We start from the raw sequence: 26,172 nt of genomic DNA, 5'->3' as shown, positions 1-26,172 counted from the left end.
TTCTTTATATATTTTGGAGATTAAACCCTTGTCTGGGGTATCATTGGCAAATATGTTTTCCCATACAGTTGGTTCTCTCTTTATTTTAATACTGTTTTCTTTAGCCATGCAGAAGCTTTTTATTTTGATGAGATCCCATTTGTTTATTCCTTCCTTTATGTTCCTTGCTCTGCGTGACATATCAGTAAAAATGTTGCTGCATGAAATATCTGAGATTTTCCTGCCTATGTTCTCTTCTAAGACTTTAATGGTGACATGGCTTATATTTAAGTCTTTTATCCACCTTGAATTTATTTTTGCGTATGGTGTAAGTTGGTGCTCGAGTTTCATTTTTTTGGCACGTAGCTGTCCAGTTCTCCCAACACCATTTGTTGAAGAGACTGTTTTTACTCCAATTTATGTTGCTGCCCCCTTTGTCAAATATTAATTGACCATAGAGACTTGGGCTTATTTCTGGGCTCTCTGGTCTGTTCCATTGGTCCATGTGCCTGTTTTTATGCCATTACCAGGCTGTTTTGATTACAGTGGCCTTGTAATACAGTTTGATATCAGGTATTGTGATCCCTCCTACTTTGCTTTTCTTTCTCAAAATTGCAGCAGCTATTCAGGGTCTTTTATGATTCCATATAAATTTTTGAAATGTTTGTTCTATGTCTGTGAAATTTGCCATTGGCACTTTAATAGGTATTGCATTGAGTTTGTAAATTGCTTTGGATAGTAAGGACATTTTGATAATGTTAATTCTTGCAATCCATGAACACGGTATATGTTTCCATTTGTTTGTGTCTTCCTTAATTTCTTTCTTCAGTGTTGTGTAGTTTTCTGTATATAGGTCTTTTACTTCCTTGGTCAGATTTATTCCTGGGTATTTTATTTTTCTTTTTGCTATATCAAATAAGATTTTTTTTCTTGATTTCTGCTTCTGCTGTTTTATTGTTGGTGTACAAAAATGCCTTTAATTTCTGGATATTGGCTTTGTATCACGGTGTTTTGCCAGCATTTATTAGGTCAAGCAGTTTTTTGGTGGAGTCTATAGGATTTTCTATGTACACTATCATGTCATCTGCAAACAGTGACAGTTTTGTTTCCTCCTTTCCAATTTGGATGCCTTTTATTTCCTTTTCTTGTCTGATCACTGTGGTTAAAACTTTCAATACTATATTGAATAAAAGTGGTGAAAGTGGACAACCTTGCCTTGTTCCTGATCTTAGTGGAAAAGATTTTAGTTTTTGCCCATTGAGTATGATGTTGGCTGTAGGTCTCTCATATATGGCCTTTGTTATGTTGAGGAATGCTCCCTCTACTCCCACTTTGCTGAGTGTTTTTATCATAAATGGGTGCTGTACCTTATCACATGCTTTTTCTGCATCTATTGATATGATCATGTGATTTTTGTGTTTGCTTTTGTTTATGTGATGTATTCCATTTACTGATTTGCGAATATTGTACCATCCTTGCATCCCCGGAATGAATCCCACTTTGTCACGGTGTATGATCTTTTTAATGTATTGCTGGATGCGGTTTGCCAATATTTTGTTGAGGATTTTAGCATCTATGTTCATCAGCGATATTGGCCTGAAGTTTTCTTTCTTTGTTGTGTCTTTATCTGGTTTTGGGATTAGGATGATGCTGGCTTCATAAGAAGACTTTCGGAGGCTTCCATATTTTTGGATTTTTTGGAATAGTCTGTGGAGGATAGGGGTTAGCTTTTCCTTAAATGCTTTGTAGAATTCTCCTGTGAAACCATCGAGATCTGGACTTTTGTGTGTCGGGTGTTTTTTGATTACTGCTTCAATTTCACCTGCTGTTATTTGTCTGTTCAGGCTTTCTGCTTCTTTTTTATTGAGTTTTGGAAGATTATATTTTTCTAGAAATTTGTGCATTTCACCTAGGTTTTCAAATTTGTTGGCATACAGTTCTTCGTAGTAATATCTTACAATCCTTTGTATTTCTGTGGAGTAAGTTGCAATGTCTCCTCTTTCATTTCTGATTCTGTTTATTTGGATTCTCTCTCTCTCTCTCTCTCTCTCTCTCTCTCTCTCTCGATGAGCCTGCTTAAATGCTTGTTGATTTTGTTTATCTTTTCAAAGAACCAGCTCCTGGATTCATTGATCCTTAGAATTGTGCTTTTAGTCTCTATGTCACTTAATTCTGCTCTGATCTTGGTTATTTCCTTCCTTCTACTTGCTCTGGGTTGTCTTTGTTGTTGTTCCTCAAGTTCTTGTAGACTTAGGGTTAAGGTGTTTGTTTGAAATGTTTCTATATTTTTTAGGTAGGCCTGTATTGCTGTGAACTTCCCTCTCAGGACTGCCTTCATTGTGTCCCATAAGTTTTGGGTTGTTGTGAGTTCATTGTCATTTGTTTCCAGAAACTTTTTGATTTCTTCCTTTATTTCATTCTTGACCCATTCATTATTTAATAGCATGCTATTCAATCTCCATGGTTTTGAGTGTTTCGGGTTTCTCCCCTTGGGGTTGGTTTCTAGTTTCAGTCCTTTGTGATCAGAGAAAATGCTTGGTATAATTTCAATTTTCTTGAATTTGTTCAGGCTTGCTTCGTGTTCTATCATGTGGTCTATCTTTGAAAATATTCCATGTGCGTTGGAAAAGAATGTGTATTTTGCTTCTTTGGGATGAATGGCTCTATATATATAACTTTACTCCATCTCTTCTAGGGCATTGTTCAATGCAACAATATCTTTGTTGATATTTTGTTTGGAAGATCTGTCCATTTTTGACAGTGGGGTGTTAAAATCCCCCATTATAATTGTGTTTGTGTCAATATCTTTCTTGAAGTCCTCTAAGATTTCTTTATGTATTTGGGTGCTCCTATGTTGGGTGTATATATATTTACAATGTTTAAGTCTTGTTGGTGGATTCTTCCTTTGAGTATTATGAAATGACCTTCTGAGTCTCTCTTTATGACCCTTTTTTTGAAGTCTATTTTATCTGATATGAGTATTGCTACTCCAGCCTTTTTTTCCTGTCCATTTGCTTGGAAAATTTGTTTCCAGCCCTTCACATTCAGCCTATGCAGGTCTTTTATCCTGAGGTGAGTCTCTTGTAGGCAGTATATGTGTGGGTCATGCTTTCTTATCCATTCAGCTATTCTATGTCTTTTGATTCCAGCATTTAATCCATTTACATTTAAGGTTATTACTGATAGGTACTTATTCATTGACATTTTTGTACCTGTGCTTCTCTCTCTCTCTCTCTCCCCCTTCTTTTCCTTAAAGCAGGCCTTTTAGCATCTCTTGCAGAGCTGGTTTGGTAGAGGTGTATTCTTTTAGACTTCTTTTATCTGAGAAGCTTCTTATTTGGCCTTCTATCTTGATTGAGAGCCTTGCTGGGTAAAGTAGCCTTGTTTGCAGGCCTCTGGTTCTCATTACTTGGAATATTTCTTGCCATTCTCTTCTGGCTTGGAGTATTTCCATTGAGAAGTGAGTTGCTAACCTTACTGGGGTTCCCTTGTAAGTTACTTCCTGTTTCCCCCTTGCTGTCTTTAAGATTCTCTCTTTGTCTTGGTACTTTCCCATTTTAATTGTGGTATATTTTGAAGTGACCCTCTTTGGTTTCCTCTTATTGGAACTCTCTGTGTTTCCTGGATTTGTGTGACTTTTTCTGTCATCAAATTAGGGAAGTTTTCCATCATTACTTTTTCAAATAGGTTTTCTATCCCTTGCTCTTCCTCTTCTCCTTCTGGTATCCCTATTATACAGACATTATTACCTTTCATATTGTCTTGCATTTCTCTTAATCCCTCTTCATTCTTTTTGAGCTTCTTTTCCTTTTGTTGCTCCTTCTGGGTGATTTCTTCTACTTTGTCCTCTAGCTTGCTGATCCGATCTTCTGCTTCATCAATCCTGCTTTTCATTCCTTCTACTGTGTTCTTCAGTTCAGAAATTGTATTCTTCATTTTCTCTTGGCCCTTGTTGATAGTTTCTGTTTCCTTTTTCATGTTGATATAGTTTTCAGTGAGCTCATTGTAGCTTCCCTGTAGTTTCTGGTAGCTCATTGTGAGCTCATTGAGCTTCCTGAGGATCATTTCTTTGAATTCAATATCTGATAGTTGAATTGCCTCTATTTCATGTGGCATTCTTTCTGAGGCTTCCTCCTTTCCTTTCATTTGGGGACTGTTTCTTTGTCTTCCCATTGTTTGTGAGACTCTTCTTGTTAGCCTCAGCTTCTTAAATTGATCTGTTCTGGCTCCCTGGGTTTGTGGTGTGATCTTCTGTGGTAGAATACCAGTGAGTCAGTGGTGCATTTTCCTTGACCTCCCGAGCTCACTGGTCTTGGCTGTCATTTAAGTAGGCTTTGTGTTTGCCTTTGGGTTTTCATTATTGTTAGATCTTTCTTTGGTGGGTCCTTCCCACCAGCTGGTTAAATAAGGGTTACTCTGTCTACCACCTCTTGTATTTTGTTGTTGTGGTGAGGGCAGGTTCTGTTGAAGCTGATTCTTCCATGTGTATAAGGTTTTGAGGATTCTCTCTTGGTCTTCTCCAGTTGTTTGTACTGGGTACTGTCTCTACTGTTTAGTTGTATTTCCAGATAGGTCCTGGATTGAGGTTTGTGTGGTTACCACTCCCTCCTTCACCTTCTTATGTTTTTATCTGTTAGTGGTTCCTTTGTTGTTGGCTTTCTTGTTCCAGTGGGTATCCTGTTGTTCACCACTTCCACCTACTCTTTTTTGTGATCTGTTGGAGGGGGGAAGCAAAATGGTTTAAGACAGCAAGAGAGTATTCTATGATATTTACAGTAGCATCCAGAAGAGAAGAGATAGGAGATCCTTTGGCTATGTATAGCATTAACCATGATCTTCCACCCAGCTAGCTGAGTTTTAGAAAGGATGGAAAGGAGATAAGACTCTTGTTGGGGAAGGAAGGAGTGTGAGTTGGATCTAGATAGCAGCGAGGTTGTGGGAGGTGAGAGTTTGAGGTAAGGTGAGAGTAAAGGATAGTAAATAGGTGTAGTGTGTGAGAGAATAGAGTTAACCACTACAGTAATAGAATTCTGGAAATTTTGAAGTGGGCTAAGATCTGGGAGGGGTGTTGTGAATTATTTAAAATTGCCTGGAACAGCAAATAATTTACAATTAATAATATTAGGGCAACAATCATATGACAGAATCTATGAGATCTAGATAACAAGAATAGGGAGTGCAGAACCTTGAGTAGTGTGCTAATGGGATACAGGTAAGGTGAAGGACAGTACATTAGCAATACACTGTGAAAGAGATATCAGGGGAAACATGTCAAGTGATACAATATACCAGCCTAGCAAAGCATACTATACAGAAAAAAAGAAGAATACAAAAATACTATTTAAAAAGATGTAAGAATAATAGAAAAATAATAATAATACAAATATGCAATAACTTGCAAGTTTTCTAATAGCAAACTGAAATTTGTCTCACTGTCTCAGCTGTTGTGATTCCCCTTCTTTGGTTTCAAGTTTGGTCTTTTCACAGATCCAAGTTGTCTCACTTGTACGTATTTAAAAATTAAAAATAAAAATGGCAGATGAAGGAAGGAAGAAGAGATAAAACTGGAGGAAAGAAAGGAGGCGGGAATAAAACAAGAAGGCAGGAAAGAAAAGAAAAAGAAATTAAAAGAGAATACAAATAATAAAAATTAAAAAATTAAGAATTGTTTTAAAAAATAGAATAAAATTAAAAAGTCTCTCAGTTTCAAAGTGGCCAAACCACTTTTTCTGATCTTGCTGGCTGCAGCAGGCTGAGGGGTGATTGGTATGGCTTTTCTTCTTTCGGAACCTGCACTAGGTAAGTGGCACACACTGCCTGGGGAGCTATTGTGGCTCCTGGGCCCCGTGCCCTGGGTGTGGGAATCCGGTCTTTCTGCAGGGTTACTGCTGTGGACTGGGGTGTGGTGGTGCTCTCCCGCACACGCACCCTTGGCAGATGTCTCACTCTTCCCAGCACTATGGGGGTGCTCACGGTCCTCCACACAAGCACAACCCTCTGTGCAAACTCGGGATCGCTGCCCAGCTGGGTGGCAGGGAGGCCGGCAATTGCTGTAGGAGAATTCCCCAGTGTCTGTCTTTTCACTCCTTCCTCTTGAGAAATTCCTCCTATTCATGCCTGCCGCTCAGCCTGGCTTTTTCCTCAGCCCAACTCTCCAGCCAGACCAGTGACTGTGGGGGTCAGGGCCCATTGTGCAACCCAACCCCACCGGTGTCCACAGATTCTGAGGGTGCTCACAGCCCTGGTGTGTTTGCTAGCAACTGGGTTCCTCTTGGTGCCACTCAGACCCTGTTTGGCTGGGGAGGGATCAGTTGTCCCGGCTCTGTGCAGCACCCCTGCCACCCTGCGCTGGTTCTTGGTACCCTACTGTGTTGCAGCACTCCTCTCGCCAACTGGTTTTTCGGTTCCGCCACAATCCTTGGTCCCCTATTTTCACATATGCTGAGGTATGTTGGTTGGTTGCTCCTCCACTCCGTAGATTGGCCAGGATTCTCTCCCATGTGTAGGGGGAAGCTGAATCTGCTTCCTCCTACTCCGATGCCATTTTCCTTCCATCTGACTTGTCATCATTTTAATTATGACACACTGATTAACTATGATACATAACTAACCTAAACCCTGCTTCACAAGCATCTTTAACAATGAAATCATGTAGAAGATATTTAAGTGTGTAACCAGAAAGTCAACTCACAGGTTTATTAGTACTTGAACTTTCTCTTCTTCTCCCTGGGTGTTAGGAGAGCTTGATAACAGTAAATTCACTACAAGTAAAAACTCATTTGTTTGAGATTTCCCTCAGCATTCCAAATCAAGCTGGCCATAGCAACATTCTTACTGGAAAAAAATCACGTTTGAGCTCTTTTCTTCTGATATCACTATATGTGTGTATCCCCACACATAACAATGGTGGCTTCTGGGAATGGCAACAGGAGATTTTTTTCATTTTTGCACTGTACAATTCCATGTTGTTTCAATGTCTCACAATGAACATGCACAGGATGGCCAACTTTAAAACCCTTTTTCCTCCCAGTGCATGGGGAAAAAAATGCACTGGTTAACCATTCTATATAGGCAACATGAGTACTGTCTGTGGCCTAACCCATTGATGGGAAAGACAGTGGTGGCCATTGAAAAGGGTAAGAAAAGGAATAAAATGACTAGAGTTAGCATATCTGCTGTCTTTAACATGTGTGCTATAATTTGCAAACATAAAATAATTTTTATTTGCCTTAAGTTTATGGCCTAAGGCTTCCAGGAGTGTCCAACCTTTTGGCATCTCTGGGCCACACTACAAGAAGAGTTGTCTTGGGCCACACATTAAATACACAAATACTAATGAAAACTGATGAGCAAAAAAAAAAGATTTCAAGTCCATTTATGATTCTGTACTGGGTCATATTCATAACTCTCTGATAGTCAGTTGCATATGTCCTTGGAAAGAAAGGTCAGAGTCCTGAACTAGATTGTGTCTTCAGCTAGTACTGTGACCTCAAACTCCTGACTTCTGATCTGAATGGGAGAGCCATGCCACTTGTCTTAGATTTTCTTTCTAAGAGCAGTTAGTGCTCTTTCTTCTACACATTTATTTCCACTGGAGCAAGTATCTAAATATGTTTAGTGATGGTAAATCTTTGTCTTTTGAGTAATATTTGCTTTGGGGAAGCAGCCAAAAGTCATCTAGAAAAAATGAAAGCAAATCTAGTTTTGGTCTCAGTTGCTATCGTTTCCACAAGGAACAAGTGCTTTACCCTTAGCCAGCATATAATCTGTGTGTGTATTATACAGATATTATCTATAACTATAATTATATTATGCAAATATAAAACATTATTAATTCATATTAAATTGACATGTGATCCATTAATTAATATAAAATTTTACATATAAAATAATTATATATAGTATAATATATAATTTTATGTATATGTAAATCAGGTTTATTTCAAGAAGTTGGCTTATGTGATTGTGGGGGTTGAAAAATCTCAAATCCAGTGGGCTGGAGACCCTTGGGCAGGAGCTAAAGGGAGCTACAGTCCAGAGATGGAATTCCTTCCTCCTCAGGGAAGCCTTAGTTTTGCTTGTAAGGCCTTTAAACTGTTTGGGACAGGCCCACCCACACTATCAAGAAGTATTTCATCTACTTAAAGTTAACTGACTGGATATGTTAACCATATTTACAAAATATCTTCCCAGCAACATCTAGATTAGTGTTTGATTGAATAACTGGGCACCATAGTCTAGCCAAGTTGACATGTACAACTGACCATATAGTGACAAACCCACTAAATTGTGTTGACTGTTTTAAAGACTGTTAGGGGTTGTGGTGAAGAAGTGTGACAATTACTCTCAATACCACCCTGCACAGAAGGCCCCTGTTAAGTGCCCAGGTTGTAGTAAATCTACAGGCATCCACACTGGCCTCTACCAGTCTTTACTGGCCCTCATCTGGGGGTAGGAGCTTATGCTGCCCAAGGCCATGATCAAGCTGTGGCACTTGGTAGCGTGATAAACCATCTTGGTTTCTCAGTTTTAGCACTGAAAGTTTTGTGTCCCAGGAAACTTTCAGTCCCAAGCAAGCAGGATGGTTGGACAACTTACTCAGTTGGCCTGTTCTAGCCTTCTCCAAACTCCAGGCTCTGACCTCTAGGTCCCCTGAAGTCTTTCCACCCTCCTGGGTTCCCACTGGGCAGATCAAGGGCTCCACATTGCTGTCCTTGCCCCATGCTGCAGTGCCCAGGGCTCTGGGGACTGCCTCTAGCTGCCTGTCCCAATGGCTCACTCAGCTAGAGCCTCCCTTAGGCAGGCCACCTGCAAACACTGTCTACAGACACATTGTGAACAAATGTTCTGCCCTGGGATTTTCAGGTGTGGTTTGTGATCTTCAAAGCCAGGCTCTTGGAACTTGAACATCCTGTTCTCACTCACAAAGTCTGACTTTTTCTGTCATTGGTATCATTGTCTATCACCACTATTGTCTGTGCTGAGAGTTTAACTTTTTAATTTAATAAGAACAGATAGTATTATTGAGTGTTTACTGCTCACCTGACCCTGTTCCAGCATTTTACATCTATTAATTTATTTGATCCCTATGACCTCTTAGTGTGTTATTACTGGCACCTCATTTTAGAATGGAACCTGAAGTACAGAGAGACTAAGTTACTTGTGCAAGGTCACACAGCTAGCTGGTATATGTGGAGCCAGGGTTAATTGTCACAGACTGGCCCCAGGGCCCTGTTCTGAAATGATTCTTTGTTTTTATTAGTAGGCTCATTGTCTTTGTTCAGCCTGAGGAGAAAGGTGTAGGAGATGGTTAGAAAGTCATAGGAAATAAGCCTAGGCCCGTATCCCAATTTTATTCCAAGAACAAAGTGGCATACATAAGATGCTAGTGTGCAACATCATAACTGTGGTGACATCCTAGTGAAATGGTAGAGGGAATTAAAAAGGCCAATTGCAGAGGCCTGATCTCATAATTCAGCCCGAGATCAGCTCTTTGTGGAAGGGCAGGGTGGGGCACCATGGTGGATGAGAATGCAGACCAGAGCTCCATGGTTTAGACTGCCTGCTAACTGCCTGTAGGGGGTCCCTTGCCTCCAGGATAGCTCTGGCCCCTTTCCTCCACTCCAGGGGCTTCCTTACTCCCTCCTGTGTAGCCTACTGGGCCTCTTCCTGCCCTACTCCCCACCCCAGGGGTTTTCTTCCTCCTCCTGTGCCAACCCCTAGGAGCACTCAGCCCACTCCCCACTCCCTCCACCTTCTTGGGGTCTCTCTCCTCCCAGGGTCCACTTAGTCCCCCAACCCTAAGGTATCCCCCACAAACAGGGCCTTCCAGTGCCCTGGCCTGCTGTGACCTCCCACAAGCATTCAGCAACCTTCAGAGTCACTCTCATCCACCTCCCCACAGGGCCTGCCTAGCCCCCTCTTACGCTGCCCCTCACAGCGACTTCTGGACCGTGTGGTTCGGCGCTATGCTGAGGTGGCTGATGCCGGTAGCATCTTCATGGACCACTTCACGGACCGTGACAAGTTGCGCCTGCTCTACACGTTGGCTGTCAACACGCATCCCATTCTCCTACAGGTACATAGCAACCCTATAAAGCCACTCCAGGAAATAGGTTTACATCAGACTCCTAGGGGGACAACCCTGAGTTGATCTCTCTCCCTCTTTATTGCATGATTTGGGGCAACCAGCCCATGCTAGTACCTTTGTGGCATTCGGTTCATTGGCTTCTACAGGGAGAAAGTGCTATAGTTGCTGTAAAGAAAAGCAGTGTGGGAGTTGAGGTAGGTATGGGTATAACAGGCACCTTCACTGTATGAGGTAGCCCCAAAGGGTTCTGTGAAGGACAGCAACTCTGATGAGTAAGATTTGAGCAAGCCCAGGAGGTGGGGAAATAGCCAAAGAATGACCCCCCAGGAAGAGTGCCCTGTAGGTACATATAGTTGGAAAGGAGAAAAAAATGGAAGTAATCTAAATGTCCATCAATAGGGGAATGATGAGGAGCACTAGAGTCTGGGGATATACTTGTCAACAAGACAGGGGAGTACAAAGGGACTCTGGGCCAGTTCAGTGGTTCCCAAAACTGGTGTCTTCCAAGGGGAGGCTTCTTGATTTTTGGCCTACCACAGACCTTGGTGTTTGCATAGAACATGGGGTTTGCACTGTTATTTTTTAAATTTTTTAAAATTTTATTTATTTTTTATTTTCCATTACCATTTATCCCCCCATTCCCTCTCCCATTTCCACCCTACCCTCCACATGCATTGTTATTTTAAAAAATATTTTTCTCTAAATCATCTTTAACTTGACCCTCTTTCCACCACCCCCACGGCCTCTTCCTAAGCAGTGATATCTGTGAAATCTCACATAGTAGTCATATTTTTTCAACTATACAACTCTTAAAAATAAACATATTCCCTTGAATCTGAATACCATCTAGAATCCTGGCAAGTGCCTTAGCATTTTCATAGCTTACATTCTTATATCTCACTTGGAGACACTGTTAAAATGCAATCCAGCACATAGAAATAAGAGCTTCCTTTTTGAATCTATTCATCTAAAACAAGTAAAGAAAGAGGGGAGGAATGGGATGCCAGTGTTGCTTCATTCCAAGAGACTGAGAGGCAGTGGCAGAGAGAGAGAGAGAGAGAGAGAGAGAGAACACTGTGTTTGTGAATTTTTTTTCTCTAATCTAATGCCTCCTCCTCCCCTTGGCTTGGCAGATCTTCCCTGGAGCCGAAGGATGGCCACTGCCCAAGTACCTGGGCTCCTGTGGACGATTCCTGGTCAGCACCAGCACCAACCTACTGCAGGAATTCTATGGTGCACCCCCAGACCAGGCAGCTGACCTGGCCTACCAGCTCCTCAGGGTCCTGGAGTCTCTGAGGAGCAACGATTTGAATTACTTCCTCTACTTCACCCATGTGGATGCCACCATGTTTGGTATCTTTAACAATGGGCATCTGTTCATCCGGGATGCTAGTGCCCTGGGTGTCATCGACAAGCAGGAAGGTACTCAGCATGGGATGGCTGAGCAGTTGTCAAAAGGGAAGTCAAAGTGACAGGAGCTTGAAAGGGTGCCCAGGGATAGCACCGTTAGGCCTTTCCAGTCTCTGTATGTCATAGAGAGAGCAGCCCAAGTTCAGATTAAATGTCCCTCTCCCCTTTTAGAATTCATGCTGCCAACTCTATCTCCAAAGGGGAATTGGCCTTGATCTTGTCCAGGTGTGGGGGGCACTTTGCATCATGGCATGGCCCCAAGGGCAATACTGTTGTCCAGTTTGGTCTCTGTGGCCTATGGACCTGTCCTGCCCTTCCTCACACACACACTGATCCTGGTTCTAGCTCCCTTTCAGCACCTTTCTCATCAGATGCTTTTAGGCTTTGCCTGAAAATTATCTGGCTGATTCACTTGTATATTTTACAACATTTTGGCACCTTTGCTTTTTATAAAGTTTCCAATTAAAAAGCATGGTACCACATGAGATATACAAGTGAATCCTGTTTTTCACAGTGTGTATAGACTCATCAGGGTTTCTGGAGCCCTTTGAGTATCCCAGTCTCTAATGGTGACCAAATGTTATGCACCAAATAATAGGACAGAGGGTTTTTTATATGAGAAAGCCTACCAAAATAGACCAATTAAACCACACTTACTCATTTCCTTGTTTGCCTTTATTAGAAGAAATATGGCTGATTTCAGAATATTTGAGATATGTAAACCACTGAATATCAGTCCCACTACAATCCATTGAATGCATATTCTGAATTACCTGTTCTTTCTACCAACTTTGTATTTTTAAAGGGCAAATGATACCGGTTCTAGTAATTTCCTGAGTTCCCTAATTCAGTAGTAAGAATGGGAGAATCACAATACAGAGGTGAGCCCTATAGTTGTAAGCCCGACTTCTGGTAGGGATAAGTGTGTTTTCCATGCCCGGGCATCAACCTACTATAGCAGTTCCTCCCATGTTGTTCTCAGCATGGGCCATTGTGTTCTAGAGCCCTAAATCTCCTGCAGACAGGAGATGCTAGGAGACTAAACCACTTCACCCAGCGATTGTAATAATTAATGGCACCTCCCCCAAGGAGAGCAGGTTGTAGGGTGTATAACATTTCCTGTTTCTCTTCCAGACAGCCAAGCAGCCATCAGGGCAGGAGAGAATAAAGACATCTTTAGCTGCTTGGTTACTGGCTGCAACACTGAGCTGCCCTCCTGTGATACCATCCCTGAGAAGCAGAGCCTGGTGCTGGTGTGTCAGCAGGTGCTGCCTCAACTTCTCCAGGGAAAGTTCCCCTCTCCAGTGCAGGAGCAGATAGATGTCCTCCTGGCTAAGTGTGGAGAGGGTACCCGCCCAGACCCTGAAGTTCTAGGGGCTGCCAGCCAGCTGAAGGACATCTTGAGACCCCTGAGAACCTGTAATCCCAGATTTGCCTACCGATATCCAGACTGCAAGTATAATGATAAGTTCTAATGGGCTGGAGCCTGGCTGGCCTCCAGGGACAACATCCCTGGCTCTCCATTTCCCAGCTGAGTTGTTGCAAAGTTGAAAGAAGCAGATGTTTTAGACATTAGCAGAAATGCACATTAATTTCCCAGGGACTAAGGAACATTCCAGTGACTGGAGGGCAGTTGTGTGACACAGTGTCATTGTCTCCACTGGCTGGAACATCACAAAAGAGCCAGAGGTGGGCATCAGAAGATCCAAGTGTGGACACTCACTCAACCTCTGAGCCCCTGTTTCCTCCGTTCTCCACCAGAATCTCGAATTAGTGAAAGAAGACAGAGATGTAAAGGGCCAGGGAAATATGCTTCCTACTTTTAGCCCAGGTGGTTATAAGGTGTGTTCAGAAGTATACACAGGCAGGATGAATGAGGCAGAACAGTGGAGGTCAAGAGGCTGGCATGAGGGGTGAGGCCCCTGGCCAGTAGCACGTTAGGTTAGACTCAGACAAAAGGGGCCCTTTTCTGCTCCCTCTACCTCTGAGCTAGCTACATCTGTCATACTCCCCACACCATGCCAGGGTAAGAAGACTGCAGGCCAAAGGCACATATGGATAAGGACACACCCTGAATGTCTGGGGCCTCATACAGGTACAAGTAAAGCACATCATGGTGTGGGAAAGAGTCAGAGGTAAGAAGTGGGGGATGGGCTGGAGGTCAGTGTGTTTATCCAGATCCTCTGAGAAGCAAGTATCAAGACAGGATAAAACAGTCAAGGATTGTATTAAGGAAGGTGCTTGTGTGGAAGGAAAGAAGGGACTCAGAAACAGCTGGAAGAGCCAGCAGGCCAGGTTGCAAGTCTGAGCCTGAAGGTTGAGTAGGAGTATTCTAGACTGTTTTACACAATGGAAGGAAGCTTTGGCAAGGTTGTCAGGGTGTTCTTGAGCCAAAGCTAGCCATTAGATGAGCAACAAGTATCCAATAATGGGCAGCCCTTATGCCTCTGCTGCAGGGAACAGCCCAGGGAAAGCATGGCATCAGCCCAACCACAAAGGTGTATTTCGAAGCTCAGTACAGGGCACCTAGCCAGTTCCATTCCCTGGAACAAGAGGTCTGTGAGCAGACCATTCTCATTGTAGCCATAGCTGGACCCAGGCCAGCTTTCTCCACTTCATAGCCTCCAATGTAGGACTCTAAGGAGCCTGAGAATTTTCATTGAAACTTGACCTTACAGGTTATTATAGAATTTTTTCAAGGTCAGCAACAAAACATATTTTACCAAGTGTTTGTTAGTTTGCTTTATGGCTTTTAAATATTTAGCCATATGGTATGTGGGCCTCCACGTATATTTTTGCCCTGGCCCCACAGACATTAGTGGTGAGCTCTTTGAACCTTTGCCCAGCCTCCCTACCAGCCCTGTCCCCCACAAGGACTTCTTAGTTAACCTCTCTTTTCTACCTCTGAATAACCACCTTTAGGTTAGAAGGCCTGGCTTAACAGGCTTCACAGTGCAGACAAGAAACTGAGGCCCAGGGATGAAGAGTGACTTGCTGGGATGGTTCAGAACCCTTGTTACCAATCCATGCTTTTCTTTCATTCCCCTTCAGCCTCTGCTTCTTACCCTGGCGTACCCAATTCTGGTCCTTTCACTCACATTTAAAGTTAGGCCACCAAAAGTCCTATTTTATGGCAAATAAGTTGCTTGAGGGGTTTGCCTTTGACTGCTCCAGGCACTATCCCAGGCTGCCTGGGGCAGCAATGACAGTGAAGGTGACAGGCCAAGCTTCTGGAAGGGCAGGGTCAGGCAGGCTGAGTCTGAGACAGTTTCCTTCTAGCCTGGTCAGAATGATAAGGATTTATAGCCCTTTCCAACACCTTACTTTCAGCCCAGTGAAACTGATCTTAGACTTCTGGCCTTCAGAGCTGTGACAGAATAAAAGCCTATTGCTTCAGACCACCCACTTTGTAGTAATTTGTTACTGCAGCTCAAGAGATGAATGCACACTATGAACTTCATCTGAGTGTCTGCTTCCAGAGAGCCCAACCTGCAGTACTCCCAACTCCAGTCTGTTGTGATGGATTCAAAAGTCAGACCCAACATGAAGGAGTATGTTAGCGTCTATACCCAGAGCTAAGGCTTGGCTGGTTCCGTTCCTCTTCTGCATCATTTAAGACTGCTGGATGTCTCACCTTGACCAGAAGCTTTTTCTGACAGCACAAGCTCCCACAAGCCCTTTCTGAATCGCATATTTGTACCCCTGAACCACAGGTCTGTGCCCCATTTGAAGCTAATCCCAAAGAGAAATCCAGAGAGCTCTGTGTCCTACCTTTCCATCAAGCTGGAAGACCTCTGAGGATGGTGGAGGTAGCTGTGTATTCTCATAGAAACTGGCACAGGGATGGCCACAGAGCAGGTGCTGGGAAGCTGTTCTTTCTGAAGACAATGTTTGTGTTCTTCAGATGTTTTTGCTTACTGTTTTTCATGCACCATGTGCTATAGACTGAATGTTCATGTCTCCTTAAAATTCATATATTGAAATCTGAACCCTTAAGGTGAGGATATTAGGTGGTGAGGCTTTTAGATCCTGATGGTGGAACCCTCATGAATGGGATTCACATCCTTTTAAGAGAAACCCCAGAAAGCTCCCTGGCCCTTTCTTCACTATGAGGATACATGGGGATGGTACAGGCTATGAACCAGGAAGTTGGCCTTCACAAGGCTCTGCATCTGCCAGTGCCTTGGCCTTGGACTGCCAGCTTACAGAACTATGAGAAATAAATGTGAAATAAATGTGTGTTGCTTATAAACCACCCAGTCTATCACATATTGTTATAATAGCCCAAATGGACTAACGCACCATGCTGACCATGTACAGATGGGGCAAAAGTATGTTTACAGTTGTGAGTATGCAAAACATGGAGTTTATTCTTATATTATTATTTATTAAACATTGTATTATATTCAGTACAAATTATATACAATACAAAACATTGTATTGTATTGTATGTATTACATGTGAACAAATGTAAACTTACTGTTGTCCCACACTGTAAGAGCAAAACACAGTTTATTCTTATATTATTGTTTATTAAACATTGTATTATATTAATACAAATTATATACAATACAAAACATTGTATTGTATTGTATGTATTACATGTAAACAAATGTAAACTTACTGTTGTCCCACACTGTAAGAGCAAAACACAAAGTTTATTCTTATATTATTGTTTATTAAACATTGTATTATATTCAATACAAATTATATACAATACAAAACATTATATTGTATTGTATGTATTACATGTGAACAAATGTAAACTTACTGTTGTCCTACACTGTGTCCTGTACACAGGACACAGACACTTCCTCAAGAGCAACTCTTTTCTCTCGACAGTCAGAAAGCAGGTAAGTGAACACTCAAAGAACTTCAGCCAGAAAAAATTATTGTGATATATTTTTAGTCCTCTGGTATCAGATTGGACACATTAGAATATTTTCCTGAATTTTACCAGCCACTGCCTTTGTTTTGTCCTCAGGACTGACTACATAATTTGTGGAATCCAATGCAATACAAAAATATGGGGGTTTCCTGTCATTAAGAATTGCAAGATGGGGATAACAGGACATTAAACTAAGCACAAGCCCTGTGGGACTGCATACATTGCATGACTATGGAGTAAGTCCTGAGTCCCTGAGAATACTAATTCTTGTTAACATCAGAGTAGAGTGTTCTTCAGGTTTACTGAAGTCTTACTTGACCTCCACAACCAAGGGGAGCAGGTGTGGGACCAGAGGTGATGTATAAAATATTTAACAATTCTCTTGGCAAAGGAACTGACTTATGAGAACACATCACATCTGGTGTAGCTACCATGTGGGCATAACCACAACTCTGCAGGTAAATTCTACTTTTCAAATGAAGAAATTGGTTCAAATAATTTGCTCAAAGCAACAATTTTTAGGTCTCCTACTTTCCCAGTCCTCCCCTATAGCATCTGACTTCTGCCTTTAAGTGATTCCATGAGCCTGAACATTTCCCCTAGAGTTATGATAAATAATTTGTTGGATTTGGGAGGGTGGAGTCTGGGGAAAGATCTGGAGCTCTGGAAGCAGATATACTTAGATTCAAATCATGATTCTGCTAGTTACTGTGTAACCTTGGGTAAATTGCTTAAACTCTCTGAGCCTCACTTTCTTTATCTAAAAAATAGAGAGAAAAAATTTCACCCTTGTGGAGTTATTGTCCTATTTAAATAATACAATGTCTCTCAAGGGCCTGGCATATGTAGCTATTCTGTATTTGAAGGCAAATGTAGGAAAAGAGCAGAAGGCCTCCTGGCAGAAAACTCTTCACACAGCCAAAGTAGTACTGCAGCCTCTCCAGAAGGACCCAGATCCTTGCTCCAAGCCACTATCAGCCAAGCCCATAGGAATCCCCAGGATGTTGCAAATTGCTAGGACAGCCTGACTGGGACCATTTTTTTTTCCTTCCTGCTATCTAGACTCTAGGTTGATCATGAATGGTAGCTGATTGGTCACTACACTCACCTCCACAACCCAGCCCTCCACCAGGCTCAAAATGGAATCCTTTTCAATCAGGTAGTGTTGGTGGCCTTGGGAAGTCCATCTGTACTCAGTATTGCAGAGAAATGTGGAAATTAGATTGACCCATTGAAAGTCCACTGGCTATTGGTGGTCATGTGATTTCTCTGCCCACTCTGGGCCTATTGCCCACATGTATTGGCATATCTGCTCACATGCACACAAGTATAGTCTGGTCTGCCCACAGCTCTTTATGGCATTGTTTAAGAATGGTTATAGTTGTGGGCTGTGTAAGAGAGTCAATTCCCAGGCAGGGGCCCCAACCTGAAAATTTAATAACCCTCCAAGAAGGCAGCTTAGAGAAATTAGTCAGAAAAGGGCAACTGGGCAACCCGTTCAAGTGTCCCACCCATTGGAGCTCTTTGTAGAAGTAGACAGGACAGGGAGCAACCTATCCATTAGGGTTACCAGGGCATAGTTTCAGGCCTGGGCTATGACTATAGAGTCAGTGTGGCAATACAGAGGGACCAGCGGCTCTGTAAGCAGACATGTCTGCCTTCAGATTCTGTGCTAGCCCCTCTTGTAAAAGTCAGTGCACCAAAGTTAGTTAATTGTAGCATTCTTTGCAACTACAAATACTGGAAACAACCTAAATGCTCATACATGGCAGAGTTGCTGAATAGACTGGTACATTCATACAATAGATGCAACTCTCTATGTGAATGAGGAAGATTTCTATGAACTGACATTGATTTGTGGGATATACTGCTAAATGAGAAAAAAAGAGCAAAGCACATGAGGGTATTTATATGATGCTACATTTTGTGTAAGAAGAAAGCAATACTGTATACAAAAACATCTATGTATCAGCTCACTTGTGATATATACATTATATCATCCTAACTGTAACTCTTGTGATTTTATTTAGATAGATGATAAATAGATAGATAGATAGATAGATAGATAGACAGATAGATAATAGATAGAGAAATAGATAGATAGATAGATAGATAGATATGTCAAAAGAGAGAAAGAGAATAAACTAGAAGCTGATGAGATTGGTTATCTATAGGGAGTAAGAATAATGGAAATGGGGTAGTAGGAATGAGGAGTGACACTTGCCTGAGTATACCTTTGAGTATAAATCTGACTCTTAGAACCATGGTAATATCTCACATAGTCACAAATAAATAATTAAGATTAACCAGGATGTGGGTTAAACTAAAATAAATTACAAACAATTACAAATGGATCTAACTGAATTAAAAATGAAAAAGATATAAGTATACCAAAAAATTAATTGAAGTAACTTGGAAAGGAAGAATTTTGACTACTTAGTACAAAGCTAAAGGCAGAAAGAACTGTACACACACTTTAAAATGGATAATTTTATATTATATGAATTTTACCTTGACTAAAAAAGAACCATAGATAAAAAGTGTTTTCTGGTTATTACTTTCCCCATGGGGATCTGGGTTAGAAATTCCAAAGCTACTTTAAGTGTTAAGCAAGTAAGTAAATATGTTGTGGATATTGAGAGAAGGGCTTCTCACTCTTGGAGAAAGAAGTAACAAGTAAGGAAAGATGGAAGAAAGAATTGACCCCTGTGGTGTTAGACTAGAATTGGAGGTATCACTCTGCACTTGGGATTTTAGATTGATTTATTGATAGATAGATAGATAGATAGATATAGATATAGATATACAGCTATATATGGAAATATATATGAGTGTATAGAAATATATTTCCTAGCTCTGCCTCTGAGAGGGCTTGCAAGTAGTGACACCTCAGTATCTAGTGCCCAGGTCTTGGTTTCTCTTATAAAAGAAAGCAGAACTCATTGGAAAATAGCTGATTCCAAGACTAGGGCACAGAAAATACAAGATGAGCCTGAAATAATATTGTATTGCAAGGAAAGGGGGAAGTTCTCAAAAAACTTTGGGAGAATGTCAAATGGACAGGGGAGCCAACTTGAGGGGACTACCAAAAGCCAAATGTGGGACAATTTGAAACACAAAAGAAATAGTGTTAGTAATGGATTATAACCCATAGAATAAATTCTCATGAGATCATACTGACATAAATATATAACATAAAATTAAATAAATGGGGAAAGCAAGAGCTATTTCCTACAGTAGAATTCCAATTAATAAATGTAGATGGAATGATGAAAGTAAAAAATCACCACTTGAATTACTACCACAGTAGTAATGGTTGCAGGCAAGAATCATCAAAGGGAGCTAAAATTAGTAGATAAAAGTATGAGAAGTAGATTGTTTGCATAGTCTCAAAGTTATCTTGCCACAACATACTTATTAACCACAAAGGAAAAAATAGTAACTTTATGGTGAAGAAGCCTAGAACATTTGACCTTAACCAAGTGATCAAGGTCAACATCACCAGTGATAATTCACATAGACATTATTTATATACCCCCTGATATGATACACTGAGAAGGGCACAGCACCTTCTGTGTTATTCTTGCTGAAAATGCAGAACCTCAACTAAATCATGAGATAACATCAGACAAATTGAGGAACATCCTACAACTGGCCATGGAAGACAAACTACAAAGAAAGTCATTATCACAGACTGAAGAGGACTAAGGAGTCAGGAGAACTGCCTGCAACGTGGAGTCCTCGATTGGATCTTGGACCAGAAAAAGGATATTAGTGGTGTCAATACCATCAGCCAAAACCACCAGAACACACTTATAGTTGGACAAGTTGAGTTTATTGTTCATCCCAAGAAGAGAGAAAGCACACCGTAGAGAAGCATGAGTAGTGTCAGGAAGAGGACGTTAGAAAGGACTTCTTACAGGATTGGGACTCATTAGGTGATTTGGAGGAGGGGTCAAGGAAGCAGGGCTTTGCTCTCAATTAGATGCTGTCAGGAAGTGGTAGTAAATCCATAATTGCACATCTCAATGAGTCTTACCTATAGGGCAGCAGTGATGAAATAAGCTAACACTGTAGTTAGTAAAGCAGTAGGCACTCATATTAGCCAGCACAGGAGAATGTTTAGTCCATTTTTGTTTAAAACATGTTCATGTTGTTGCTTGTATGCAGACATGAATATGGAGCAGTCTTGTGTCTTGATTCATGATGATCACATGTGACCTTGTTTGATGTTAGTGATCTGAGAAATTGTTTCTGTTCAAGGAGAACACAAAGGGCCAGCTGTGAGGGCCAGGCCAGCTCTCAGCAACACCACTGCAGGGCCAGTTACCAGCTACCATGGGCTGCTTTTCTTTTTCTCAGTGGGACAATTGGTGAAACTCCAGTAAGGTCTAAACAGGGGTATTCAAACTTTTGGCCTCTCTGGGCCACACTAGAAGAAGAAGAGTTGTCTTGGGCCACATGTTAAATATATTGCAACATGTAATCACAAAAAAAATCTCACAATGTTTTAAGTAAATTTATGATTTTGTGTTAAGCTACATTCACAGCCATCCTGGGCTGCATGTGGCCCAGGGGCTGCAGATTGAACACCCCTGGATTAGATTAGTGCATAATATTTTATCAATGTTAATTTCTTAATTTCAATAATTATACTATGTTTATGTAAGATGTTAACATTAGGAGAAATGAGATGAAGGACTCTGTATACTATTTTGGAACATTTTTATAAGTCTGAAATTATTCCAAAATAAATAAAGTTAAAAAGGCAACTGAGGGCATGAAGCAGACATTGGTTTCGTACCAGGTGAAGAAGTTGGCTTGCATCTTGGGGCTGTGCCAAATATAAAAAAAAGACATAACATGAGAGCATTACCTGTGTGACACAATGGTTCCCACTATGAGAAACATGTGGAAACTGAATTGGATTAAAATGAAGATTTATGTCTCTCATTTGGGGCTTTTTCTAAGATGCTGCTCATTGAATAGAAGCACCACTGTACCATTTTGATGATTAGTGCTCTTTTTCTCCTTCTCTCTCATTTAATTGATCCAAGTGAATGTACCTGTACTAGAACCAAGGTAGCTCTTTGAAAAGCAGTAGAGACCTGGGGCTCACAAGCTCACATCTAATTCCTTCCTTTCTACACACAAATCACAGTACATCTTGTAGACAGAGCATCTAGCATAAGTTGAAAACCCCTTTCCACTCTCACATGCCCAACTGAATTCACCTTTCTGCCTCATGCACTTACCTGGAGCTTCTCTCTGAAAAATGATTCTTTAGGGGAAATTGTACCAAAAGTGAGTTAATACTCCTCTTGTCAAAGTAATATATATTTTAGTATTTTTTATGATCTTACACAAGGCAGGCAAAAGTTCAGGAAAAGAGGCAAGTCATGGAAATTTGGTGAGAATATAATCCTATTGAAAAAAATTGGGAGACTTCCAGCCAAGATGGAGGCATAGGTAGACACACTCTGCCCCCTCACACAACCAAAAGAAGGACAACAACAAATTTAAAAAATAACCAGAACTGCCAGAAAAATCGAACTGTATGAAATTCTGACAACCAAGGGGTTAAAGAAGAAATATTCATCCACACCAGTATGAGGTGTGGACACCAACAGCCCAGGTGGAGAGGACTCATGGCAAGGTGGCAGCTGGAGGACCAAGATCAGCAAGGCACCAGCTGGCAGACCAGGCAAGGGGGCAGCTGGCAGAGCAGGACATCTGACATTGGCATGCTGATAAACTGGGAGGAACAACTGGGGAGCAAGACAGACCACACAACCCAGGGTTCCAACATGGGAAAATAATGCCTCAAAACCTCTGACTAAAAAAACCTGTGGGAGTTGAGGCAGCAGGAGAAACTCTCAGCCTCATAGGAAAGTTCACTGAAGAGAACCACAGGATTCTAGTACATACACAAAACCACCCACTGGAGAATCTGCACCAGAAGAGACCAATTTGCTTGTGGGTAGCAGAGGAAGTTACTGAAAGCCAGCTGAGAGCCAAGCAAGTGGCATTGTTCCCTCTAGGATCCGTCCCCCAGAGACAGCACCACAACACAGTGACATGGGTTGCCCTGCTCTGGTGAATGCCAAAAGCTCTGCCCCTTACTACATAACAGGTGTGCCAAGACAAAAAAAAAATTATGGCCCAAATGAAAGAACAGATCAAAGCTCCAGAAAAAAATACAACTAAGTGATGAACAGATAGCCAACCTATTAGATGCAGAGTTCAAAACACTGGTAACCAAGATGGTCACAGAAATGGTTGAGTATGGTTGCAAAATAGAAGAAAATGTGAACGCTATGAAAAGTGAAATAAAGGACAATGTATAGGAAGTTAACAGTGAAGGGAAGAAAACAGGGAGTCATCTCAACAGTTTGGAGCAGAAGGAAGAAATAAACATTCAATCAGAGCAGAACGAAGAAACAGGAATTCAAAAAATGAGGAGAGGTTTAGCAATCTCCAGGACAACTTTAAGCATTCCAACATCTGAATCACAGAGGTGCCAGAAGGAGAAGAAGAGCAATAAGTTGAAAACATATTTGAAAACATAATGAAGGAGAACTTCCCTAATCTGGCAAAAGGAATTAGACTTTCAGGAAGTCCAAGAGGCTCAGAGGGTACCAAAAATGTTGGGCCCAAGGAAGCACACACCAAGGCATATCATCATTACACTAACCAAGATTAAAGATAAGGAGGGAATCTTAAAAGCAGCAAGTGAAAGGGAGACGGTTACCTACAAGGGAGTTCCCATAAGACAGTCAGCTGATTTCTTTAAAAAAATCTTTTAGGCAAGAAGGGGCTGGAAAGAAGTATTCCAAGTCATGAAAGGCAAGGACCTCCATCCAAGATTGCTCTATCCAGCCAAGCTATCATTTAGAATGGAAGGGCAGATAAAATGCTTCCCAGATAAACTCAAGTTAAAGGAGTTCATCATCACCAAGCCCTTATTATATGCAATATTAAAGGTACTTATTTAAGAAAAGATGAGCAAAACTATGAATAGTAAAATGACAACAAACTCACAACTATCAACAACCAAACCTAAAAAAAAAAAAGAACTAAGCAAACAACTAGAATGGGAACAGATTCACAGAAACAGAGATCACATGGAGGGTTATCAGTGGAGTTGAGGGGAGAATGGGGGACAAGGTACAGGAAATAAGATACAAATGGTAGGTACAAAATAGACAGGGGGAGGTTAAGAATGGTACAGGAAATGGAGAAGCCAAAGGACTTATATGTATAACCCATGGACATGAACTAAGGTAGGGGAATGATGGTGGGAGTGGGGGTACAGGGTGGAAGGGAATAAAGGAGAGAAAAAAATAGGGCAACTATAATGTCATAACCAATAAAACACATTAAAATTTTTTAAAAAGAAAAAAATTGGCAAAACTTATCAAAAGCCTCAAAAAGTACTGAACACTCTACCCAATAATTTCACTTCTGGGATGCTATCCAAAATGAGTAATCAAGAAAGCACAATGATTTACTCACAGAGTGACTATTAAAAACCATAGATTGAACACTTGTAACCCTTACTGAGAAGAAAGTCTGTGAAATTTTTAATAGGCACAAACTACCACACAGGTGGAAATGAGAAAAGAGAAAAATAGAAACGAAATTTTAAAAGTTGGAAAGCAAATAACACCAGGACCAAAAGAATTGAATCTTAAGTTGGCAGCAAAAGATGCTGGGAACCATTCCAATTTACACCACAAAATCTCTCAAAAGTTTGAAGAATTTGTCGCACTAGAATTTGTTGTTTATTTCTTCCTTCTGCTCAGGAAGTGAGAGAGAAGAGGTGGCTGAAATAAGGATGAGTCCTTTTGTTTTGTCAAAAATGCAATTATATTTAAGCAGAAAGACCTAGAAGCAGAAACAGGAGAACAACAACACACACAATCCAGAAATCAGGAAATTCTTCATGGCATGTGTAGGGAAATGGACTCTCATGTGTATAGTTTTTCAGCCTGTGCCAGCCACTTTAAACTTCCTTACCAAAAGATAAAAAGCTCACACAAACTGTGCAGAGCTTATTATTTTGTGTGTGAATCTCTTTCCCTGTTTCAGGTTCAGTGTGTACTCATTTGTTCTGCTAAAGTATGCATGTCAAAAGACCTCAGGCACACCCCCAGATTTTAGTATTTCAAAGTCCATGAAGAAGGGATTAGGGAAGATAGACGGAGAGAAGGTAGAGGGATAGAAAATTTCCTCCTGGATGGATATTGTCATTAACTGGCTGTGCATTCTGTGTGCTTGAGTAGGGGGAAGCTGTGAACACCAGGATACCCGAAGGAGACTGCACCACTGAATCTCACAGGTATTCTACCACACAAGTTCACACCATAAACACAGGGAACCAGAACAGATCAATTTAAGAAACAGAGGCTAACAAGAAGAGTCTCATGAACAATGAGAAGACAAAGAAACAACCCCCAAATGAAGGAAAAGGAGGAAGCCTCAGAAAGAATGCTAAATGAAATAGAGGCAACCCAACTATCAGATATTCAGTTCAAATTAATGATTATCAGGAAGCTCAATGAGCTCACAATGAGCTACCAGAAACTACAGGGAAGCTACAATGAGCTCACTGAAAACTATATCAACATGAAAAAGGAAATAGAAACTATCAATAAGAGCCAAGAGGAAATGAAGAATACAATTTCTGAACTGAAGAACACAGTAGAAGGAATGAAAAGCAGGATTGATGAAGCAGAAGATCAGATCAGCAAACTGGAGGACAAAGTAGAAAAAAAACACCCAGAAAGAGCAAGAAAAGGAAAGGAGGCTCAGAAAGACTGAAGAAGGATTAAGAGAAATGCAAGACAATATGAAATGTAATAATGTTGGTATAATAGGGATACCAGAAGGAGAACAGGAGCAAGGGATAGAAAACCTATTTGAAAAAGTAATGATGGAAAACCTTCCTAATTTGATGAGAGAAAAAGTGACACAAATCCAGGGAACACAGAAAGTCCCAATCAAGAGGAACCCAAATAGGCCCACCACAAGACACATCATAATTAAAATGACAAAATTTCAAGACAAAGAAAGAATCTTAAAGGCAGCAAGGGAGAAACAGGAAGTAACATACAAGGGAGCCCCAATAAGGCTAACAGCTGACTTCTCAATGCAAACACTAGAAGCCAGGAGAGAATGGCAAGAAATATTCCAAGTAATGAGAACCAGAGGTCTGCAAGCAAGGTTACTTCACCCAGAAAGGCTCTCAATCAAGATAGAAGGCCAAATAAGAAGCTTCCCAGGCAAAAGAAGTCTAAAAGAATGCACCTCTACCAAACCAGCTCTGCAACAGTTGCTAAAGGGACTGCTTTAAGGAAAGGAAGGAAAAGAGAGAGAGAGAGGAACACACATACATAAATGGCAATGAATAAGTGCCTATCAATAATAACCTTAAACATAAATGGATTAAATGCTCCAATCAAAAGACATAGAATAGCTGAATGGATAAGAAAGCATAACTCACACATGTGTTGCCTACAGGAGACCCACCTCAGGATAAAAGACCTACACAGGCTAAAAGTGAAGGGCTGCAAACAAATTTTCCAAGAAAACGGACAGGAAAAAAACATCCAGGGTAGCAATACTCATATCTGACAAACTAGATTTCAAAAAAAAGGCCATAAAGAGAGACCCAGAAGGTCACTGCATAATACTCAAGGGAAGAATCCACCAAGAAGACATAAATATTGTAAATATATATGCACCCAACATAAGAGCACCCAAATACATAAAGAAAATCTTAGAGGACTTCAAGGAAGATATT

The 26,172-nt window shown here is 41.0% G+C and overlaps 1 protein-coding gene across 1 annotated transcript in view; it reads left to right on the top strand.

Moving 5' to 3' along the window:
- DIPK2B (divergent protein kinase domain 2B) overlaps positions 1 to 15,746 on the top strand; it is a 46,159-nt gene extending 30,413 nt beyond the window's left edge. Inside the window, exons 3-5 of the mRNA XM_028522883.2 lie at positions 9,884 to 10,057; positions 11,203 to 11,491; positions 12,614 to 15,746. Coding sequence (XP_028378684.1) covers positions 9,884 to 10,057; positions 11,203 to 11,491; positions 12,614 to 12,954 — 804 coding nt within the window. The 3' untranslated portion in view covers positions 12,955 to 15,746. The remainder of the gene's footprint in view (positions 1 to 9,883; positions 10,058 to 11,202; positions 11,492 to 12,613) is intronic.
- Positions 15,747 to 26,172: the final 10,426 nt, after the last annotated feature.

Source organism: Phyllostomus discolor, chromosome X, assembly GCF_004126475.2.
Source record: "Phyllostomus discolor isolate MPI-MPIP mPhyDis1 chromosome X, mPhyDis1.pri.v3, whole genome shotgun sequence".
Lineage (NCBI taxonomy): Eukaryota > Metazoa > Chordata > Mammalia > Chiroptera > Phyllostomidae > Phyllostomus > Phyllostomus discolor.
Note: the sequence above shows the minus strand (reverse complement) of the source record. Positions and strands in the feature narration are given on the sequence as shown.